General features: G+C 46.9%; 1 protein-coding gene across 3 annotated transcripts in view; it reads left to right on the top strand.

Annotated features, from left to right (window-relative positions):
* The window catches only part of RGS22 (regulator of G protein signaling 22), a 915,000-nt gene that overhangs the window by 57,236 nt on the left and 837,099 nt on the right, over positions 1-20,665 (top strand). For all 3 annotated transcript variants that reach the window (XM_029591789.1, XM_029591788.1, XM_029591791.1), the window contains exon 4: positions 9,915-10,130. In XM_029591789.1, coding sequence (XP_029447649.1) covers positions 9,915-10,130 — 216 coding nt within the window. The remainder of the gene's footprint in view (positions 1-9,914; positions 10,131-20,665) is intronic.

Raw genomic sequence — 20,665 nt, 5'->3', positions numbered from 1 at the left:
AGACATCACCCCAGCTGTCTTTCTGGCAGAATACAATTTCAGAACTGGCAGTGTTAGAGCATATAACTTTTGGTTTGAAAGGGAAATCCTCAGTGTATGTGGGGGTGTCTAGGGAAATATTGGAACTGGTGAAATTCTACTGTAAATGACTAAAAATCTATTTTTGAAGATGAAATATGTTTTATGCATTTGAAGATGGCCTTCACTTGATTTGGGATGTTTATTATTCTTTTGAATGTATTATTTGCTGCTCAGCTTTGTTTTCTATGCCTTGTAATGGTAATAAATAAAAAGTTACGAAAGTTATAAAAAAGACACACCAAATCAAGACTGCAAAAATGCCAATCTCCAAGTTGCCATTGTAAAATGCGATTGTAGAATCTTACTGTACTCTTACTGCCAATAACACAGTAAAACACTACAGTGGCATCGGTGATGCTGACAGCAACTCAGGTATCATATAACAGCATTGCTGTCAGACCAGTACAGGATATCATGAGCATGGTAAGATTCTACTGCCTCCAAGCTTGGCATTGGAGGTTTTTAGGGATTACAGGTGGGTTGCAAAGATGGATATTTGAGTTCTGGGTGGGTAGAGAGGGTAGGCTGGAGGACAAGTGAAGGCCTGGAGCTAGGTATTTTATTTAAATATCTGGTTGTTGGGCATGGGTTGTTCAGGCCCTTAACTTTTACATTTTTATTTTAGGGGTTCAGCAGGGAGGACCAGACCTGCTTGCTTGAGTGATTTTTTTTTTTTTTTGCACACCTAAATTAAAAAAAATAGCTAGTTAGGTTTAAAAATATCTGGGTAAATGCACTCTGTTAACTTTAGACCTGTTCTGGACCATGACCAGACTTACTCAAATAAACTTAACCAGGTGGCCCTGAATATCAACCCTTCCCGGCCAAGTTTAAACCCTGGCCCCTGAATGCCTCAGCATCACCTCGTTTTTTATCCAAATAGATTTAAAAGGTCAGAGCAACACATTATGCCAGGAGTGTGGTAAGATTCTACCACCTTTTGGCTCAGCTTTGGGGTATTTGGGGGGTTGTGGATTTTAGGGGGTAGGGTTTCTTAGTGATTAGAGAGGGCAGGGTGGGAAGCAGGTGGGGGCCCAAAGCCAGGCATTTTATTTTAAATATTAGGAGTCTGCAACTTTTAACATTTATTTTTGGAGGTTGGAAAGATCAGACACTATGCCCCAACACTTTTAAAAATAATTTCAGGTGGTGCAGAGGAAATGGGATTGGGCCTGCTTGCCTGAGAGGGGTTTTTCTTTTTGCACCTAGCTATATTCTCAGAATATAGCTGGTTAGGTTTAAAGTTATCCGGGTATGTTCACAGGTATGAGTAAAATGATCCAATTTTTATTATGCTCAGGCTTCTGAACCCTTGGGCCGACAGGAGGATGGTAAAGCTTAGGAGGAAGATCCGTAGGTTCTCCTGTCGGGTGGCTAGGCAGGAACAGAAGACGTGACCAGCTGACCCTCGGCACTGGAGGCTGAGGCGACTGTGGAGGCAGACGAAGGGTCGTGACGTCGAGGAAAGGAACTGTCTTCACCACTGGAAGCCCACGGTCCCCCCAGGAGGAGCCCGTAGGGACCCAGACCGCTGGGACATAGGTGGACTTTTGAGAGGTCAAGGAGTCGAGCGTTAGGTGCAAGGGCTAACTGGAGCTTCACCCCTGGAAGCCTGCGGTCCCTCCGAGAGGAGCCCGTAGGGACCCGGGCCGCTGGGACTTAGGTGGGCCCATGGAGACGATGGTCAAGAAGAAGTCCAAGGTCAAGTGCCAGAGGGTCATCGCTTACCAGTCCGAGGTCACACACCAGGAATCACTGCTTGCAATCCGAAGTCACACACCAGGAATCACCGCTAGCCAATCCGAAGTCAGGAACCAGGAACACCAAGACGAGACAGGAACCAGGAACAAGGATCCAAAGCGCAAGAAGACTCACCGAAGCAAGCAGACTTAAACAGCGCTATAAGAGACGTTGCCAAGTCAAGGAATGAGCAGAGGAAGTCTCTCTTTAAACTTCCTCTGCTCTGGCTCATAGGGAACAGCTGTAGATGGTTAAAGGGATCAGGTCCCTTTAATTCTAATGAGGAGGCGCGGCCTCACGCCTAAAGATGGCGGCGGCCATCTTGGATTTCCTCCGTGGAGGAAAGGCTGCAGGGACGCCGCGAGGAGGGAGCAGGGACAGCTCCCCACCCGGCGGTCAGACCGGGGACCCGCGCCGAAGTGACGGGCACAGCCCAGCAGTTATGTCGGGAGCTGCTGCAGCGGGTCGCCGACGCGGCGAGGTAGGGGACCGCGGTCATGGCCGCCACGGCCACGGAACACAACAGTACTTCTCTCTTTAGGGCACATTCCCGGAGGCCTGGGCTTAGACGGGTGGTCTCTGTGGAATTGCTCAAGCAAGCCCCGGTCTAAGATGTTGGCCAATGGCTCCCAGGTGTTTTCTTCGGGGCCGAACCCCTCCCATGCTAACAGGCACTCCCATTTCTTCTTATGCTTTCTCACGTCCAAGACCTCTCGGACTTGATAGGTGAGGTCATTTTCGGAGGCAATAGGTTGGGGAGTCGGAGGCGTGCTGGAAGGCCATGATAACACCAGAGGCTTCAAGAGGGAAACATGGAACGTGTTGTGTATCTTGAGGGAAGGTGGAAGACGAAGTTGATATGAAACGGTACCAACCTGTCGGATGATGGAAAATGGCCCAATAAATCGCGGGGCCAGTCGCGCTGATGGCAGCTTCAGGCGATGAACTGTGTGCTTAGCCATACCTTTTGGCCTGGCCTGAGAGGCGGGTATGGTCTTCTTCACTGGTCAGCATACCTTTTTGCCGCCTGACTGGCTCTGATCAGTGTGCGTTTTGTGGAGATCCATAGGCGGTGTAACTCATCTGCAGAGAGTTGGGCTACCGGGGACGTAACTGGAATGGGAACTGGCAGCGGTGGGCGTGGTTGCTTCCCATACACTATCTGAAATGGCGAGGATCCGGTAGCGGTGGAGAGATGAGATTTAAGGGCAAATTCTGCCCAGGGTAGCAGGCTAGCCCAGTCATCCTGTTTCTCATTGACGTAAATGCGGAGGAACCGCTTTAAGGTTTGGTTCGTTCTCTTCGCAAGACCATTGGTCTGTGGGTGGTAAGCAGACGTATAGTCTAAGGTAACGTCGAACTTCTGGCAGAGGGCCCTCAAAAACCTGGCAGTAAATTGAGGCCCTCGATCCAAAAGGATACTTCTTGGTAGGCCATGTAGCCTGAAGATGTGCTGGACAAACAGCTGGGCCAGCTGTGGTGCGGACGGCAATCCTGGGAGGGGCACAAAGTGTGCCATTTTACTAAACCGGTCGACGACCACCCATATGACCGTATTGCCACTGGATAGTGGCAGATCGACCACGAAGTTGGTTGCAACCTGAGTCCACGGTTCCGAAGGCACTGGTAAGGGCTGAAGCAAGCTTGGGGTTGAACCGGGGATCCTCTTGTGGTGAGCACATGACTGGCAGGACTCTACGTAAGCCCGGACATCCTTGTTGACCTCCGGCCACCAGTAGTATTGGCGCAGGGTCTGTAAGGTCCGGGATTGTCCTGGATGACCGGAACAGCGGGAATCGTGAGCCCACGCCAGGACTTGTTTCCGCAAGTGCGGCGGGACCAGAGTTTTCCCGGGAGGAATAGTCATGGTGGTAGACAGAAGAATGCGTGACGACTCGATGATGAACTGCGGTTCATCCGAATTCTCCGTAGACTCAAATACCCGTGATAGGGCATTGGCCTTGATATTCTTCCCGGCAGGTCTGTAACTGAGAATAAAATTAAATCTGGTGAAGAATAGGGCCCAACGTGCCTGCCGTGGGTTGAGTCGTTGTGCCCGATGCAGGTACTCTAGGTTTTTATGGTCTGTGTAGACCGTAAACTGGTGTTGTGCCCCCTCTAGCCAAGGGCGCCACTCTTCTAAGGCTACCTTAATAGCTAAGAGCTCCTTGTCGCCTATGGCATAGTTCTTCTCTGCTGGAGAGAACTGGCGGGAGAGGAAGGCACACGGGCGTAACTTGTGACTTTCGGAAGTCTGACTCAGAATGGCCCCTACGCCTTCTGAGGACGTTTCCACTTCGATGACAAACGGTCGCTGCGGATCCGGATGCTGAAGGCACGGTTGTCGCAGGAACGCCTCCTTGAGGCGACGAAAGGTGACCTCCGCTCCCGGAGGCCAATTCTTGGGGTCCGCGTCTTTCCGGGTCAGGGCTGCCATCGGGGCAACGATGGACGCATAATGCGGTATGAATGATCGGTAATATTTGGCGAAACCCAAGAACCGTTGGAGTGCCTTTAATCCAGACGGCTGCGGCCATTCCCGAATGGCTTTCAGCTTCTGGTGGTCCATACGGAATCCCTCACTTGAGACAATGTACCCCAGGAAGGGAAGAGACTCCTGTTCAAAGAGGCACTTTTCAAGTTTCACATACAGTCTATGCTCTCGGAGGCATTGCAATACCTGGACGACGTGCTGATGGTGAACGGCCAGGGAGTCCGAGAATATCAAAATGTCATCCAGGTACACGACCACACACTTGTATAAGAGATCGCGGAGTATCTTGTTCATAGTGTTCTGGAACACCGCTGGAGCATTACAGAGCCTGAATGGCATCAATAAATACTCATAGTGGCCGTCTCGGGTGTTGAAGGCCGTCTTCCATTCATCACCCTCCTTGATTCGGATCAGGTTGTAGGCCCCTTGGAGATCCAACTTGGGGAAAATCCTCGCACCTTGCAGCCAATCGAAGAGCTCGGAGATGAGGGGCAAGGGGTAACTGTCCTTGACCGTTATAGCATTCAGGCCCCGGTAGTCGATGCAGGGGCGAAGGTTTCCGTCCTTCTTTCCAATGAAGAAGAACCCAGCCCCTGCTGGGGACGTTGACTTCCGAATGAAGCCCCTCTCCAAGTTCTCTTTGATGTACTCTGTTATGGCCTTTGTCTCCGCAGGCGAGAGGGCATAGGTGCGTCCTCGAGGAGGCTCAGTGTCAGGGAGGAGGTTGATGGTGCAATCGAACAATCGATGAGGTGGAAGTATCTCGGCCTTTTGCTTTGAAAAAACGTCCGCGTACGAGGCATAGGGGGCCGGCAGGCCCTGAAGGCTGGTGGAGGCAATGGAACAGGAAACTGGAGTCACTGATTGGAGGCAATTGCCGTGACAATTCGGCCCCCAGCACGATAGCTGCAATGTCTTCCAGTTGAACTGAGGAGCGTTCTCCTGAAGCCAGGGAAGACCCAGGATGACTGGATGTATGGAATACTCCAAGACATAGAATGGCATCTGCTCCCGATGAAGGATTCCAACCCTCAACTGGACGGGAACTGTGGTGTGTGTCACACGTTGCAGAAGAGGTTTACCTTGGATCGAAGAGATGACCAAAGGCGTTGAAAGACGAACTTGTGGGATCTTTAAGTGTTCCACCAGGCTCTTCATAATGAAATTGCCGCCGGCGCCGAAGTCCACCAGGGCTAAGGTGTGGAACTCACCACCAGCAGATGTTAATGCCACTGGTAGCGTTAGTGGAGGTGCAGGTGAAGTACGGCCCAGGAAGAGACCTCCTTCAGGTCCTAGGCCCGGAAGTTTCCCGACCGTGTCGGGCATGCGGCTATTTGATGGCCCGCTGCTCTGCAGTAAAAACAAAATCCTTCCTTCGTTCGCTGCCGGCACTCCTGTGGAGAGACTCTCCCACGGCCTAACTCCATGGGCTCCTCGGCGGGTGTTCGAAGGGCTCCTGATGCGCCCTTGGGGGAAGGTGAGGGCCTTCTCGCTGCCTTTACTTCTGGAAGGCGAAACCGCATACGACGATCCACTCGATTGGCTAATTCTTTCATGCCATTGAGGTCATCCAGAAGTTCCTTCGCTGCTAGTTCATTCTGAAGGCTTGAGGCTAGCCCTTCCAAGAAGATCCCGTGGAGGCAATCCTCTCTCCAATTTAGCTCTGCGGCTAGGGTGTGGAATTCTGTTGCATATTCGGCCACTGTCCGAGTACCCTGTCACAACCAGAGCAATTCTGAGACAGAGTGGGTTTACAGACAGGTTCATCAAATATCTGTCGGAAAGCAGACAGAAACTGATTCAAGTTTCCAAACACTGGGTCTCCTCTTTCCCATAGGTGAGAGGCCCAGATCAAGGGCTTTCCGTCGAGCAGAGACATAATGTAACTGGTTTTGACCAGGTCGCTAGGAAACTGAGCGGGCAATAAGGAAAAGCGAACCTGGCACTGACTAAGAAATCCCTGACACAACTTCGCCTCTCCGGCGTATCGAGAGGGTGCCGGGAGTTGCGTGGAAATTACCTGCCCAAGATCGCCGACGGTGGCCTGGACGGCGCCTTGCTGAGTAGGGCGGCCTCCTTGAGCCACGGGCAGGGAGGGCAGCGTGGGGTTCATGGGCCCTAACACCTCGAGGCGTTGGTTCAGGTCCTCCACAGCAGAGACAAGGGCATCCAGGGTCTTTTGCTGATCCTTCAGACGGTGGGCCATTCCAGGAATGGCCTGGCGGGCAGAAACCTCCGCCGGGTCCATGGACTTGGCAATCTGCTATGCTCAGGCTTGTGAACCCTTGGGCCGACGGGAGGATGGTATACCTTAGGAGGAAGATCCGTAGGTTCTCCCATCGGGTGGCGAGGCAGGAACAGAAGACGTGACCAGCTGACCCTCGGCACTGGAGACTGAGGCGACTATGGAGGCAGACGAAGGGTCGTGATGTCGAGGAAAGGAACTGTGTCTTCGCCACTGGAAGCCCGCGGTCCCCCCAGGAGGAGCCCGTAGGGACCCGGACCGCTGGGACTTAGGTGGACCTTTGAGAGGTCAAGGAGTCAAGTGTTCGGTGCAAGGGCTAACTGGAGCTTCACGATGGTCAAGAAGAAGTCCAAGGTCAAGTGCCAGAGGGTCGTCGCTTACCAGTCCGAGGTCACACACTAAGGGATCGTCACTTACCAGTCCAAGGTCACACAGCAAGGGATCGTCGCTTGCCAGTCTGAAGTCACACACCAGGAATCACTGCTTGCCAGTCCGAAGTCAGGAACCAGGAACACCAAGATGAGACAGGAACCAGGAACAAGGATCCAAAGTGCAAGAAGACTCACCAAAGCAAGCAGACTTAAACAGTGCTACAAGAGACTTTGCCAAGTCGAGGAATGAGCAGAGGAAGTCTCCTTTTATACTTCCTCTGCTCTGGCTCATAGGGAACAGCTGTAGATGGTTTAAGGAATCAGGTCCCTTTAATTCTAATGAGGAGGTGCGGCCTCGCGCCTAAAGATGGCGGTGGCCATCTTGGATTTCCTTCGCGGAGGAAAGACTGCAGGGACGCCGCGAGGAGGGAGCAGGGACGGCTCCCCACCTGGCGGTCAGACCGGGGACCCGCGCCGAAATGATGGGCACCGGTCCAGGAGTTATGTTGGGAGCTGCCCCGACGGGTCACCGCCGCGGCGAGGTAGGGGACCGCAGTCGTGGCCGTCCACGGCCGTGGAACACAACAATTTTAAATTGAGTCTTTTGATGGAATTCTAAAAAATGAACCAATACTAACCAGATTTGGTTGGATTGAGGTGATCTCATATTCTTATGTATCTTTGGTAGTGTGTAGAATACAGATTCAATAGGATGGTGTTTCTTCAACAAAGATTCAGATTTAATCATCTCAGCCAATGGGACATCATTATTCATTATTACCTATTGAATCTGTTATTGGAACAAACTTTGAGGTTTTTACTACTTTTCTCATAAAATTCAGACTTATTAATTATTCCTGAACAATAATAGTGCACACATTAACTCACGTGCACCCAATTTTAAATGGGCGCATGCCTAGCCACGTAAATCCCATTTCTACCACGTAAGTCAGAGCATTTTATAGCCGGCACGCGTCCACGCCATTTCTACTTTCACCAGTTTTTCAACCAGTTTGCTCAGTCGAGAGCTAGGTCCTCCAAACCCTCCTGGTCTAATAGCCTGTACTCCCCCCAGTTACCCCAGACCCTTTAAACCCATTAGAAATGGCTGGGGTTTTTTTTTTTAATTTTATAAGTTACACCTCTTTCATAGCAGAAGTACTTATGCGGCACTGGACCTGGCCGTGCACCCAGGCGCATATGTATTTACGTGCAGATCTCTTGGACCCGCCCTGGAAAGCCCATGACTCAGCCAGACCATGTCCATGCCCTGCCTCTTTTTAAATTTCAGTGATATGCGCGCACATCTCGGAGCTTTGGAAATATGGTGAGTGCATGGAAGCCTGATTTGGGCGCATATCTCCTCATTTCTGCCTGCAAGGCCTTTAACATTCACCTCTTGCCAACAATTTTCTAATTATTTAATTATTTTCTAGGCCCTTTAAGGCTTTACATTAATGAGTGACTATTTTTCCACTTTTTAGGGCAGCTTGATCATTAAAACCTTCTTGCAATGGTTGAAACTAAGAAACAAACAGAAGTTCTCAGTGTCGGAGACCTCTTTACCAGCCAGCATAAGATAATTATATTATGTACCTTGTGATGGATTTTTCCCTCTGGAAAAACAAGTTTTAAATTCTAGTTAGCTGGGGGATAGATGCATTACAAGAAAATAAAAGGTTAAAGGAAAGTCGAGAAATCAAATAGTGATACTAAGAGTCTAAACGTATTGTTTTGTTTGGTCCACTTTCTGAAAACATAGAGACAATTCATGCAAGGGAAGGTATTCACAAGATCTGCAGGGGTGATGCTTTCTGTAGCAAAGATTTTGAATCTCACAGGCATAGTTTTGGACTTCAGACAATAATAAAGAAATTACCAGTCTTCAAAATATATTGGAGGTTTATAGTGTAGTATTGCCATTGCTTGCTTCCCAGCACTCCCACTGTTGCCCAAGTCTGCTAAACACTGACATCTAAAACTGAATGGCAGCTTTCTACCCCTCCCTTTTATACCTTAGAATCTCTGAGATTTTCTTTGTGTCCAGGAGAGCTCTGCTCTGTGGTAGAAGGTTCACTAAGTACAAATTCATTACAAAATGTATCCCATTTACATTAACTTAAAAGATGTGTACACAGGCGAAAGGAACTGGAATGCAAAAGTAGTTACATATTTATTCTAAACAATCCTCTGCTTTGCACTGCACAACATCCTGAAGTATTTAATAAACACTTCCAAAATGTATTATCAGGTAGGGATTTGCCTGAGATCACAAACCCCCATTTTCCATACCACTACCTACTTCGGTATCTAATCTCTTGCTGCAGGACACTTGAGACGTTCTCACTTATACGTTATAATTTTTATGCTCAATAAGACCTGTCAACTTAATTGTTTAAGTCTTTTTTTTTTTTTTTTTCTCCTTTATCTTTTGGTCATCAATGTTACAACGTTATCATTAAATTTTGAACTTATGTACACTGTTCCAAGTTTCATAACCTTGTTCTATGTAATGCCTTTTGGCAATTTTCATGTTCTGTTTCAATGTAAACCGATGTGATCTTTATTTCATATAGGAACACAGGTATATAAAAATCTAAAAATAAATAAATAAATAAGGAACAGGCAAACTTGGATTTTCAGTTCATGTTTTGAGGTTTTTCACAATGACAAACTTCCAGAATGCTTTGACATGGGAATTAAAAACCCAAGCCTGACCCACCTGTTCTTTATGACCCAGATAGAGTCAGGTGACCATGCTAGCTTTGCTTCATTTTCATTAGGGTAGTATACGATGCTCTTCAAGATGCTATAGCCATATTTTTTTATTTTGAACCTTCACCCAATTCTAAAATCCTACATCTGTCCTGACAAAAAAACAATTTTCACGCCCTTGGGTTTTAAGGGAGCTTCACAAGAAGACAAGGCTTAAAAATAATTTGACTTCAGAAAAAAATTACAAATTTTGCAATTTGTTTTACAGGTATTTTCACAATCAGTTAAGTTTAATAGGATATATGGAAATTTTGAAATGGTTGATGAGGCTTCTCTACGTCTGAAGCAAAAGCTGAAAAAACTATTACAAATTTCAAAGCAGAAAAGTTCAATTTTTGATGTCACACAGAAGATGACCGGTTGTCCCAATCCACATAAAAAAAGATTTGACATGTTTAATATTGACACACATTATGCTGTGACGGTAAGAACTATTTTAAATTATTGCATTCTATTCTCATTCATTGTTTAGATAGTGATGCATTTCATTTTGATGAGAAAATGTTCAATTATCATTTACATAATGGCTACATAATATTATTGAAAATTACAAATAAAAAAAAGTCACTTGTGCACACACTATTTCAAATATAATCACAACCAGCATTCATACAAAAAATAACTTTATTACACAGTTTCCTATGTGTATACAATTAGCACCAGGTAACACTTTCTTACTTCTAGATTCTTCAAAAAGCTATAATTTCACATGGCTAACTCGTGCAAAAAGAAAAAGGGGCATGGCCATGCTAATCGCTAGTTTTTGGCATCGCAGACATTATTATCGTACGCTGCGATACGTCATCGCGCCGCGCAGTACGTTATTGTGGCACGCGATATTTTCTACAGACTATAAATAGTCGTTTCCTGTCCCTCCTTCTTTGAGAGTATGTCAAGTGTTGGAGTGAGAGGAGAGGAGGTTAGTGCTGTGCTGGAGTTTGGAGGTAGTTTATTGCGAGTTCTGATTGAGTAGTTTGTTTTCTTGTTCTCCTTTGTTTCCCTACACCTTTGTCTTTTGTGGTATTTGTTGGAGTGAAAGAATTTGTATGTCCGGTCTGTCATTTTCTGTGGTGTGGAGCGGAGGAGTGTGTGGAGCGGAGGAGTGTCCAGAGGAGAGAATGGAGGGTGAAAGGTCTGAGAAGAGAAGAGAGAAGAGGGGTGAGGATAGAGGGGGGGGGGGGGGGAAGAGGGAGAGGGAACGGGTGGAGGAGGGCAGGAGTGGCAGTAGGAGTAGGAGTATGGACAGGGCTAGAAGTAGAGACAGGCAGGAGGGAAGGGATAGTGGGGTGGGGGAAGGGGAAGGGGTTAGGCAGGAGAGACAGGTGGGAGGAGTACATAGGGTTAGACAGAGAGGGCAGACGGGAAGGGAGTTGGTAGTGCAGGGTGAGGTGGGGGGGGGGGGGGAGGAAGGGATGGGAGAGGACGGAGAGTGAGGGCAGGGAGGACACCTCTCTGGGAGAGGAAGTGGCACCCCCTTCGCCCAGTCAGCCAGCTGTATGACAGAGACTGCATGCAATACGGTTCAATGGAGCTGAGAACAAGCTTCTGATTGCCGGAGTCCTGCAGAACTACGCCTGCCTGTTTGGTAACAGAGCAGTGAAGACTTCGAAAGCACCTAAAGGTCAGATTTGGAGGAACATTGCCCAGGCCATCACCCAGCTCAGCGGCATTCAGCAGAGCGCAGAGCAGGTTGCGCACCGCTACAGGGACATAAAGGCCCAGCTGAAGGCTAAAGTTGCACAGCGGTCCAAGTGGCAGACTGGAGGAGGGCTCCTCCTCCAGTCCAGACTGGAGGGGGCTCCTCCTCCAGTCCAAATGGCAGACTGGAGGAGGAGCCCCCTGTCCTACCGTCCTCACCGACAAGGAGCAGCGACTCGTCGAAAGGCTGGGACCGGATGTGTTCGAGGGCACAGATCCGCGGCTAGACACCATACAAGCTGCTGCTGGTAAGTTGAAATAAGCCATAAATGCGCATAGGGGGTTTTTTACTACTTGTTTTTACCAATAAGAAAGGCAAAAAGCATTTAGTAAATAAGCCTCACACATTGCCATTAGAGCAAACTTTGGCGTTATTTCCTTAAACACTTTTCCCATACACAGTGATTGAGAAAAATGATTTATCGAATCAGGCACTGTAAGTAGACAAAGTGCACCTCTGATGGCAAAGAAAAAAAATTTAAAATGGTAACATATGTACTTAAGTTTTGTTTTTTTTTTGTCTCTCTATTTGCAGAGCCCTCGAACTGGAACGTGCTGGTCCCAGCCAGGAATGCCCGGGATGAGCAGGGATGCTGCAGGGAGCAGCCAAGCAATCACCTTCATGCAGAGGCCTTTAAGTATGGATGCAGAGACACAAGCAGAGGTGGAGGAGAACAGGAGGAACATGAATCACAGTGGTTTTCACCATCCTCTCGCCTTCTACAAGGAGTTCTATAAATGTGGACCTAGATTTACACACTTTCATCGATTGGCAACATCCAACCAGCAGCCCAGGTATGTCAGTACTGCAGCCTCTTAGTCCCTCATCACCACTGGCACTACTGCCACTACCCACAGCACCGCCAGCAGCCCCCACACCTGCTCCATCAGGGCCCCTGCCAGTATCCCCCATACCGACACCATCATGCCATGAGGCACACAACCCATGACCTCACATGATGCCTGGCTCTTGCGTGCGGAGATACGTCACCTGCACAGAACAGGTCAACGCCAAGCCCGCATCATGCAGCAAGCCATCGCCACAAACACTCAAAGCGTAAACACCATAGTTGCTTCACTAAGCAATTTAACAAACATCATGACCCAGATATTGTAGCGAATGCCTGAAATCCCTGTCTTCTGGCACTTCAGTCGCATTGACACCCCACAGCAGACCTGCAGATTCTCAATGTCGGAGGGGTTAGCCCAGCAAAATGCCCACCCCCCCCCCCCAAATGGAAAGGGGTAGGGAAAGGGAATTTGAGCACCAAAGGCCTCTGTTGTAAACAAAGGCCATGTGGTTGTCATAGAGTTACTGTGCTGTCTAGATCAGTGGTTCTCAACCTTTTTTCTGTTGGGACACACCTGACAGATGGTTCTCACATGCATGACACACTGACCCATGATCGTCACGGGGCTAGATGTAAAAGTACAGTTTGCATCCACGGGAACCCCCCTTACCCACAATAATGGATGTAAAGCAGAATTATGACATTCCCCATACAACTCACCCTACAAAAAAGATATTCTGGTTCGGGTGTCATCTCAGTAATAGCAACTCAAACTCCTTCTACTTCCAGGCTCAATAGCCCTATTTATGAAAAGACAGCAGTTTACCACCAATGCATGTCCTCTTGAGAAAACACAACAAATAAGACTGATACAAACGCTTACATGCTAGTAAAATATCTCATCTCGGTATCAGACACAGAACTGACCTAACATACTCCCAGGATCTGTAGTAATGCACATAAACTAATCCACACACAGTTACACCTGTATTATGGAATACACTCAAACAGGAGCAACCCTATCTATGAAAAGGCAACACTACAGATATTAAATCAGGTCTTAAAAACCAATACACCTCTTGTTAGGAAAACAGAACTAGCAAGCAGCTATAGATCCCCACACAGAAATAATTGTAAAACTATACTAATAAGCAAAATACATGTTTCAAAACAGCTATGAACAGAATAACATGCAACAATTAAAAACTCATTAAAAACTATTAAACATTCTCCAAACACCAATAAAATATTTCAAAAAAGCAGACATCACATAATATTAAATAATTAAAATGGCAGTCAATCAAGAAAAATAAACTTAAAAAGCCACCTTTACTTACCCCCTCCAGCAGCTCTCATACTCCCCTTCCATACAGGCCGTGGCACACACCAGAAGCAGCAGTAGAAGCTAAGCTCTATACTCATGGTCCTCTTCATTAGTGCCCATGTCTCTCTCACACACCATACCAGTCATGCCCCCATGACCAGTTTCTGTCTCTCACACACCAATCATCTCCCAAACAGTCTTTGACACACACATTCACCAGTCACCTTCCTGAACAGTTTCTCTCATGCCATACACACACACAGGCTTCCCACTCCTGTGTTCTACTTACATATATGGGCTTCTCACTCTCATAATCACTTTCTCTGTCTCACACACACACACAGACACACACACACACACACTCACCAGTCTCTCACTCCCATGCTTGTTCTCTCCACATACACAGGCTTCTCATTCCCATAATCATTTTCTTTCTCTCACACACACAAACACACACCAGTCACCTGACCTCTCTCATGCATACACACACACAGGCTTCCCACTCCCATGATTTCTTTCAGATATACAGGCTTCTCCCTCCCATGCTGTGTCTCTCACACACACCCAGGTTTCTCACTCCCATGCTCACTCTCTTCACATGCACAGGCTTCTCATTCCCAAAATCACTTTCTCTCTGTTACACACACACCAGTCTCTCTCTCATTTCCATGCTCGCTCTCCTCGGGCACAGTCTTCTCATTCCCTGAATCACATTCTTTCTCTCACATTCACACACACCAGTCTCTTTCTCTCATACACACCATCATCTTACCAACCAGTCTCTCTCTCTCGTGCATGCATGCACACACACACAGACTTCCCACTCCCATGCTCTCTCTCACATAATCACCCCCCACCACTACACCAGATTTCTTATGTCTATGCTTTCTCACATACCCAGATTTCTCACTTCCATGCTTTTTCTCTCTCACACACACACACATCAGTCACCTCCCTGACTAATGTCTCACACTAATGTCTCACACTTTCATATACACATCAGTCATCTCCCTGAGCAGTCACTTTCATTGTCTCTCACATATATACACACACATCAGCTCTCTGACCAGTTTCTCTCAATCACACACATGCTCTCAATCACACACAGGCTGGCTGGCTGCTTCTCTCTCTTTCTCTCACTCCCCCTCCCCCCCCCCCCCACCCGAACACAAATGGTAGCTGCAGCAGCCTCATCCTCCAGCCTCTGCAGGCCAAGAAAGAAGAATCCCATTGGCCGCGGGAGGCTCATTCTGCTGTCTCCTTTCCTGATTACCAGCTGCTTCGATTGCTCGGGGGCCGATGTTGCTTCTGCCGCTGCTATTTTTCCACGCGGCACGTCTTTCTCCTTCCCGTGCACCGCGTATAACTTCCTGTTCCGGGTCACCGGGAGGGGGGGGGGGGGGGGGGCGCGGGAAGAAGAAAAGGCTAGCCGCAGGTACCACAGCTTCTTCTAGCACCGCTGCCATTCCCACTGGGCTTGAACATATTGATAGCCCGGTGGCAACGGCAGCAGAGAAGGAAGAGTAGCAGGAGAGACCTGGAGCATGCGACACATCTGCCGGTGCTTGGCGACACACTGGTGTGTCGCAATACACCGGTTGAGAAGCGCTGGTCTAGATGGAAGAAACCGAATCATCGTCTGCAAGCAACAGAGTTGCTGTGCTTTCTAGATGGAAGAAACTACCTCTCTCCATGCTGCGGGGTGTCCTCTCTTCTCATCTCCTGCAAGTGCTGGCTGCATGCTGCTGTCCTGGTGCTGGACCTCCTGCCTCCAAGCTGCTCCTTCTGATGCTGGACCTCCTGCCTCCAAGCTCCTCTGTCTTCTGCTCCTGTGATGCTGATGGCGCTGTCTGCATTCTGACTCCAACTTCATACATGGTGGCACTTTGCTCGTTGTGCTTCTTACATGCTAAAACGTTTGCTTGTTTTCCTGCTGCTTAGCTGTGTTACTGTTTGATGTTGGTCCTGCTGATTATATGCTGAGCTGTGCTGGCCGGGGGCTTTGGCTCTGTTCTTAGAGTGCTGTTTTTGAACATGCAGTGTGAATGGGCTTTACCCACAGATAGCTGGTCTGGGCCTTTGCCTTTCTTCTTAAACTGCATTCTTTGAACAGGCACTGTTTTTGGGGCCTTGAATGTCACGTGGCTGTGCTGGCCTTTAGCTTGTGCTCTTTGAGTGCACTCTTTCAACATTCAGTGTCTGTGGGATTAACATGTACACATGTGTGTCATTTATGTAGCTGTTAACAGCTATGCTATACTATCATGGGTGCCACTTCCTCTTTCGGGGCCTATTGAAGGATTTTTCCAGGTTGATTTAACTTGGCAAAAAATGCTTAGTAAATATCCCCCAATGTAATAGATTGTAATCATCATTCTGCATTAAGGATCACATGCAATGCCTGTATATGTCATCATGCTGTTTGCATTTATTATTGTTTAGGTTAACATAGAATGTGCAATGAAATAAATTGTACATTGCTTTGTGTAATGACCTATGTTGTCTTAGCAGAATGTGATCCAGAAAGCAAATACCATTATTTCAAGCAGTGCACTACATGCGTTACTTAATAAAGTGATCACTGTTTGAAAATGTTTAGTTCTCCGTGATGTGCTTTCATTGAGTGATTTCACTATGTATGGTAGATATGTGTAAATGTTGGATGTCAACATTACCTTGCATACTGCAAGGCGTTGTCACATAACAATAGTTTTCATTTAGAGAGCAAGCAAGCCCGCAATGGCTTAACCATTCCAATGAAAGCTCAGTGTATGATGGTACAGAAGATCTGCAGAGATCAATATACACACCCTTACTTGGTACTTCACTCTTGGCTTTGGATCTGTTTCTTAACTGTTGGGTTATCACACTTGTACTTACATGGCCCTTTTTGTCACCAGCCGAGTACCTTACAGAGCTACACATGATTTACTGTGTCAGTATAGCCTGTCTGGTGTAATGCTTTAATGTACAGTGTTCATGACTGTACATTATTTTTGGGCTCCACTTCCTTCTGGCATAAGTTGAAGGGTCTTTAACCACATACATTACATTTGTCACATAACATACAGTGTAAAACTTTGTTTATGTAAAGAAGCCATGTCTTGTGTGGTGAAGGGGTTGCAGGTTATAGGCATACATGCCATGCACAGATTCATTAACTCCTAATGGCAATCAATGTACTATTTCCATGTCTTATTAGATTTAATGCTTTTCCTTTTACAGTGCCTTCATTGTTTCCAAGTATGCATGCATGCAGCTATGTGTCAGGTTCATATCTTTTTCCAGATAGCTGCATTCATACATGCGTATGATGAAGGCAGAAACTAACGCTCTTCCCTGGTAGAAAACAAACCCTGTAATAACCATACTATATATGGCTCATAACCTGGTACGGTAAAAGGTACAGTGTTTGAAATGGGGCAATAGGCATCACATATTCAGTGCCTTTCTTTTGTTAAAATGCACAGACGGAGTGTTAAGGTGGGTTGCTGTCACTGCCTGTATGCTAGTCCTATTTAATACTAACATATGGAGAGACACAACACTTACACCTATAGGGAGTTCACCATGCCTCTGTGAGGAGTGAAGGCTGCCAGGAGATCATAACCATTCCCACCCATCCACAGAAAGGAATGAACTGCCAAATGTATATTCTGCATGCTTGGCTGCATTATGGTATGGTTTCATATATATTGGGTATTGTGCAAGCAGAAAGTACTCATTTAAGTGCCTGTTCCATGCAGCATATCTTTACTATGAAACCGCGTATATTGTTGCCTGTCTCAAACACCCTGGAGGAATTCACAAGGGTCAGTGGCATACCTCAGTGTGGGTAGGCTGGACATCCTGTAAGCATGGTGTTATGTGCCCTACTACTATTAGTTCCAGGAAGGAGATTGCACAGTGAGTCACTGGAAGGGGAACGAAACCTCAAAAACTGTACTTTACCATTCAATGTATACTACATACTACTGGTATCACCGTGCGCACCTTAACATCTCTGACCCTGAACAAAAGACTGTCACATGCACACTCTATGCATAACATTGCTACTCCATTATAGTTGTGCCAAATGTGATACTTCACAATTGTGCTACATACAGTGTAAGTGTTTCTTTTTCCCTATTGTTATCTGTTATAATGTCCAGTTCCATGAAATCCTTTTAAGCACACACTATCCCTAATTATTATAATCAGTTATAATTCCACGTAATCAGTTATGTTTCCACTTGAAACCCTAAATGTTCAATGTTATATTCTTCAAGTTCCTTGTACCTCAATATGTTCCTTGTAAACTTATATATCAATGTTATTTTCATCATGTTCTTTGTACCCCTATACGTTCCATGTAAACTGATATGATGTGCAAAAGAATATTGGTATATAAAAGCCGCTAAATAAATAAATAAATAGATGTACTTTGCTATAAAGCTGCATGTTACACTGGTACGTGGAACCAAGGCCGGTGACCGCTTACCTTGAGTAGTTGAACTTCTTGGAACCGGAGGCTCAAAGAGTAGCGTTGGGTAGGACACCCCTGGTAGTCCAGTGGCAGGCAGCAGGTAACGCAATCCAGTAACAGTCCAGGTCAGGGCAGGCAGCAAGCAACAGAAACCAAGGCAACTTATCCAAAGGCAGGCAGCAGGCAGAGTAATCCAAAAAGCAGTCCGGGTCAAGCAGGCAGCAAGCAGCAGGAAACCCAGCAAAGAAACTCCCCAATACACTTGTGGCCGAAGCAACACAGAAGAGAAGAAGCTCCCTTAAATATTGCAGGTTTCCCGCGCTGCCCAGCACTTCCACCGGCATCTGACATCAAAAGGGGGCGTGGCCAAGATCCCGATTCGTGCGGAGCTGCGCCGCGGGGAATGCCAGCGTCAGGGGGAAACGCCGATGCCATCGGGAGAGTTCCGGCAGGTAACAGTACCCCCCCTGCAAGGCCCTCCTCTCTTCTCCCTAGGTCTGGGCTTGAGAGGAAAGCGTTGATGGAATTTTTTAAGCAAACGAGGTGCCTGTACATTATGAGCAGGTTCCCAAGAGTTCTCTTCAGGTCCAAAGTTCTTCCAAGAAATTAAATATTGTAGTTGTCCCCTACATCTTCTGGAATCCAGGATGTCCTCCACTTCAAATTGGTTATCATTCTGAATTAAGTATGTATTAGGCCTCCTCTTTCTGGAAGGCCAAGACATAATTGCAGGAAGTGCAAGGTGGAAGGTGTTGTGAATCCGCAAGGAGGACAGTAAAGATAGTCTATAAGTGACAGCATTAATCTGCTTCTCAATAGGGAAAGGACCAATAAAGTGAGGAGCAAATTTAAATGACGGCATGCGTAATCGAAGATTGCGCATGCTCAACCACACGAGATCTCCTGCCTGGAGTCGAGGAGCAGGACATCTCATCTTATCTTCTTGGATCTTCATTCTAGCAGCATTCTTTAATAGTAAGGCTCGTGTCTCTTCCCATAACTTGGTCATAGAGGCGATGGTTGTGTTAACAGCCGGACATATTGAAGAAGTAGCAATAGGTAACGGGAGTCGTGGGTGTCTACCAAAGACTACAAAAAAGGGAGACCTCCCCGTGGCCTGGTTCAAATGATTATTATGACATATTTCTGCCCAGACCAACAAGGGAGCCCAGTTATCTTGTCGTTGATTGACATAAGATCGAAGAAAGGCCTTCAGGGATTGATTTGTCTGTTCCGTGAGTCCATTGGTTTGGGGGTGGTAGGCTGAGGAAAATTCAAGTTTGATTTTTAGAAGTTTGCACAGTTCTTTCCAAAATCGAGCTGTAAATTGCACCCCTCTATCCGAAACAATACCGAGAGGTAACCCATGAAGTCGGAAAATGTGTTGAAGAAATAGGTGAGCTAACTCTGATGCAGAAGGTAAACCTGGCAGCGGAATAAAATGAGCCATTCTGGAAAAACGGTACACCACCACCCAAATGACAGTGTTATTGTCCGAAGTCAGAAGATCAGTGATGAAATAGGTGGCAATGTGAGTCCACGGTTTAGTGGGGACAGGTAATGGTTGTAAAAGACCAAAGGGTTTTCGTCGAGGAGTCTTCTGAGCTGCGCATACTGAGCAGGAATCCACATAGGCCTTAATATCTTTTTCCCACCGGGGCCACCAATAATGTCTGGAAACCAGCTCCTTGGTACGTGAAATTCCCGCATGCCCTGCTAGTTGAGCGTCATGCGCCCAACGAAGAACTTTTAATTTCCATCGTTTAGGAACCACCGTTTTCCCAATGGGAACCGTGAAGGTGGCAACCAGCTGTATCTGTGCAGGATCTATTATGTATCGAGGGGGTCAGGTATATCTTCACGATCAAAGCTTCTCGAGAGGGTGTCCGCCCACAGATTCTTCTGAGCAAGTCGGAAATGCAGAACAAAATTAAACCTGCTAAAAAAAAAGTGCCCAGCGGGCTTGTCGAGGATTTAACCGTTGAGCTTTCGCCAGGTATTCTAGATTTTTATGGTCCGTGTAAACAGTCACAGTATATCGAGAGCCTTCTATCAGATGACGCCATTCTTCAAAGGCCAACTTAATCGCTAAAAGTTCCCGATCTCCGATGGTATAATTTCTTTCCGCATATGAAAACTTTCTTGAAAAAAAAGTGCACGTCACCAAATTTCCCTCGTCTGCCGTTTGTAGTAAGACCGCACCCACTCCTGCTGCAGAGGCATCCACTTCTAGGATAAAGGGTTTGGAGGAGTCGGGGTGCTTGAGACATGTGTCCTTAGTGAATTCCTTTTTTAATTGAAGAAAGGCATTGACGGCCTCCTCCGGCCAATTCTGAATAGGCGCTCCTCTTCTAGTGAGAGCAGTAAGAGGGGCCACTAAAGACGAAAAATTCGGAATGAATTGTCTATAACAGTTGGAAAAGCCCAGAAATATTTGTAAGGCTTTCAAGCCTATGGGTTGTGACCAATTCAAAATGGCTTTAAGTTTACTTGGGTCCATGGATAATCCTTTGTTGGAGATGATATATCCCAGGAATGGTAACTGATCTTTATGAAACACACATTTTTCTAATTTGGCAAACAGTTTATTTTCTCTGAGACGCTGCAGGACCTGTCACACGTGCTGCTGATGCTGTTTCAGGTTGTTGGAAAAAATTAATATATCATCCAGATAAACAATG

Source organism: Rhinatrema bivittatum, chromosome 2 (assembly GCF_901001135.1).
Source record: "Rhinatrema bivittatum chromosome 2, aRhiBiv1.1, whole genome shotgun sequence".
In the NCBI taxonomy this organism is placed as follows: domain Eukaryota; kingdom Metazoa; phylum Chordata; class Amphibia; order Gymnophiona; family Rhinatrematidae; genus Rhinatrema; species Rhinatrema bivittatum.
The sequence above is the reverse complement of the archived record's forward strand: the minus strand, read 5'-3'. Positions and strand labels throughout refer to the sequence as shown.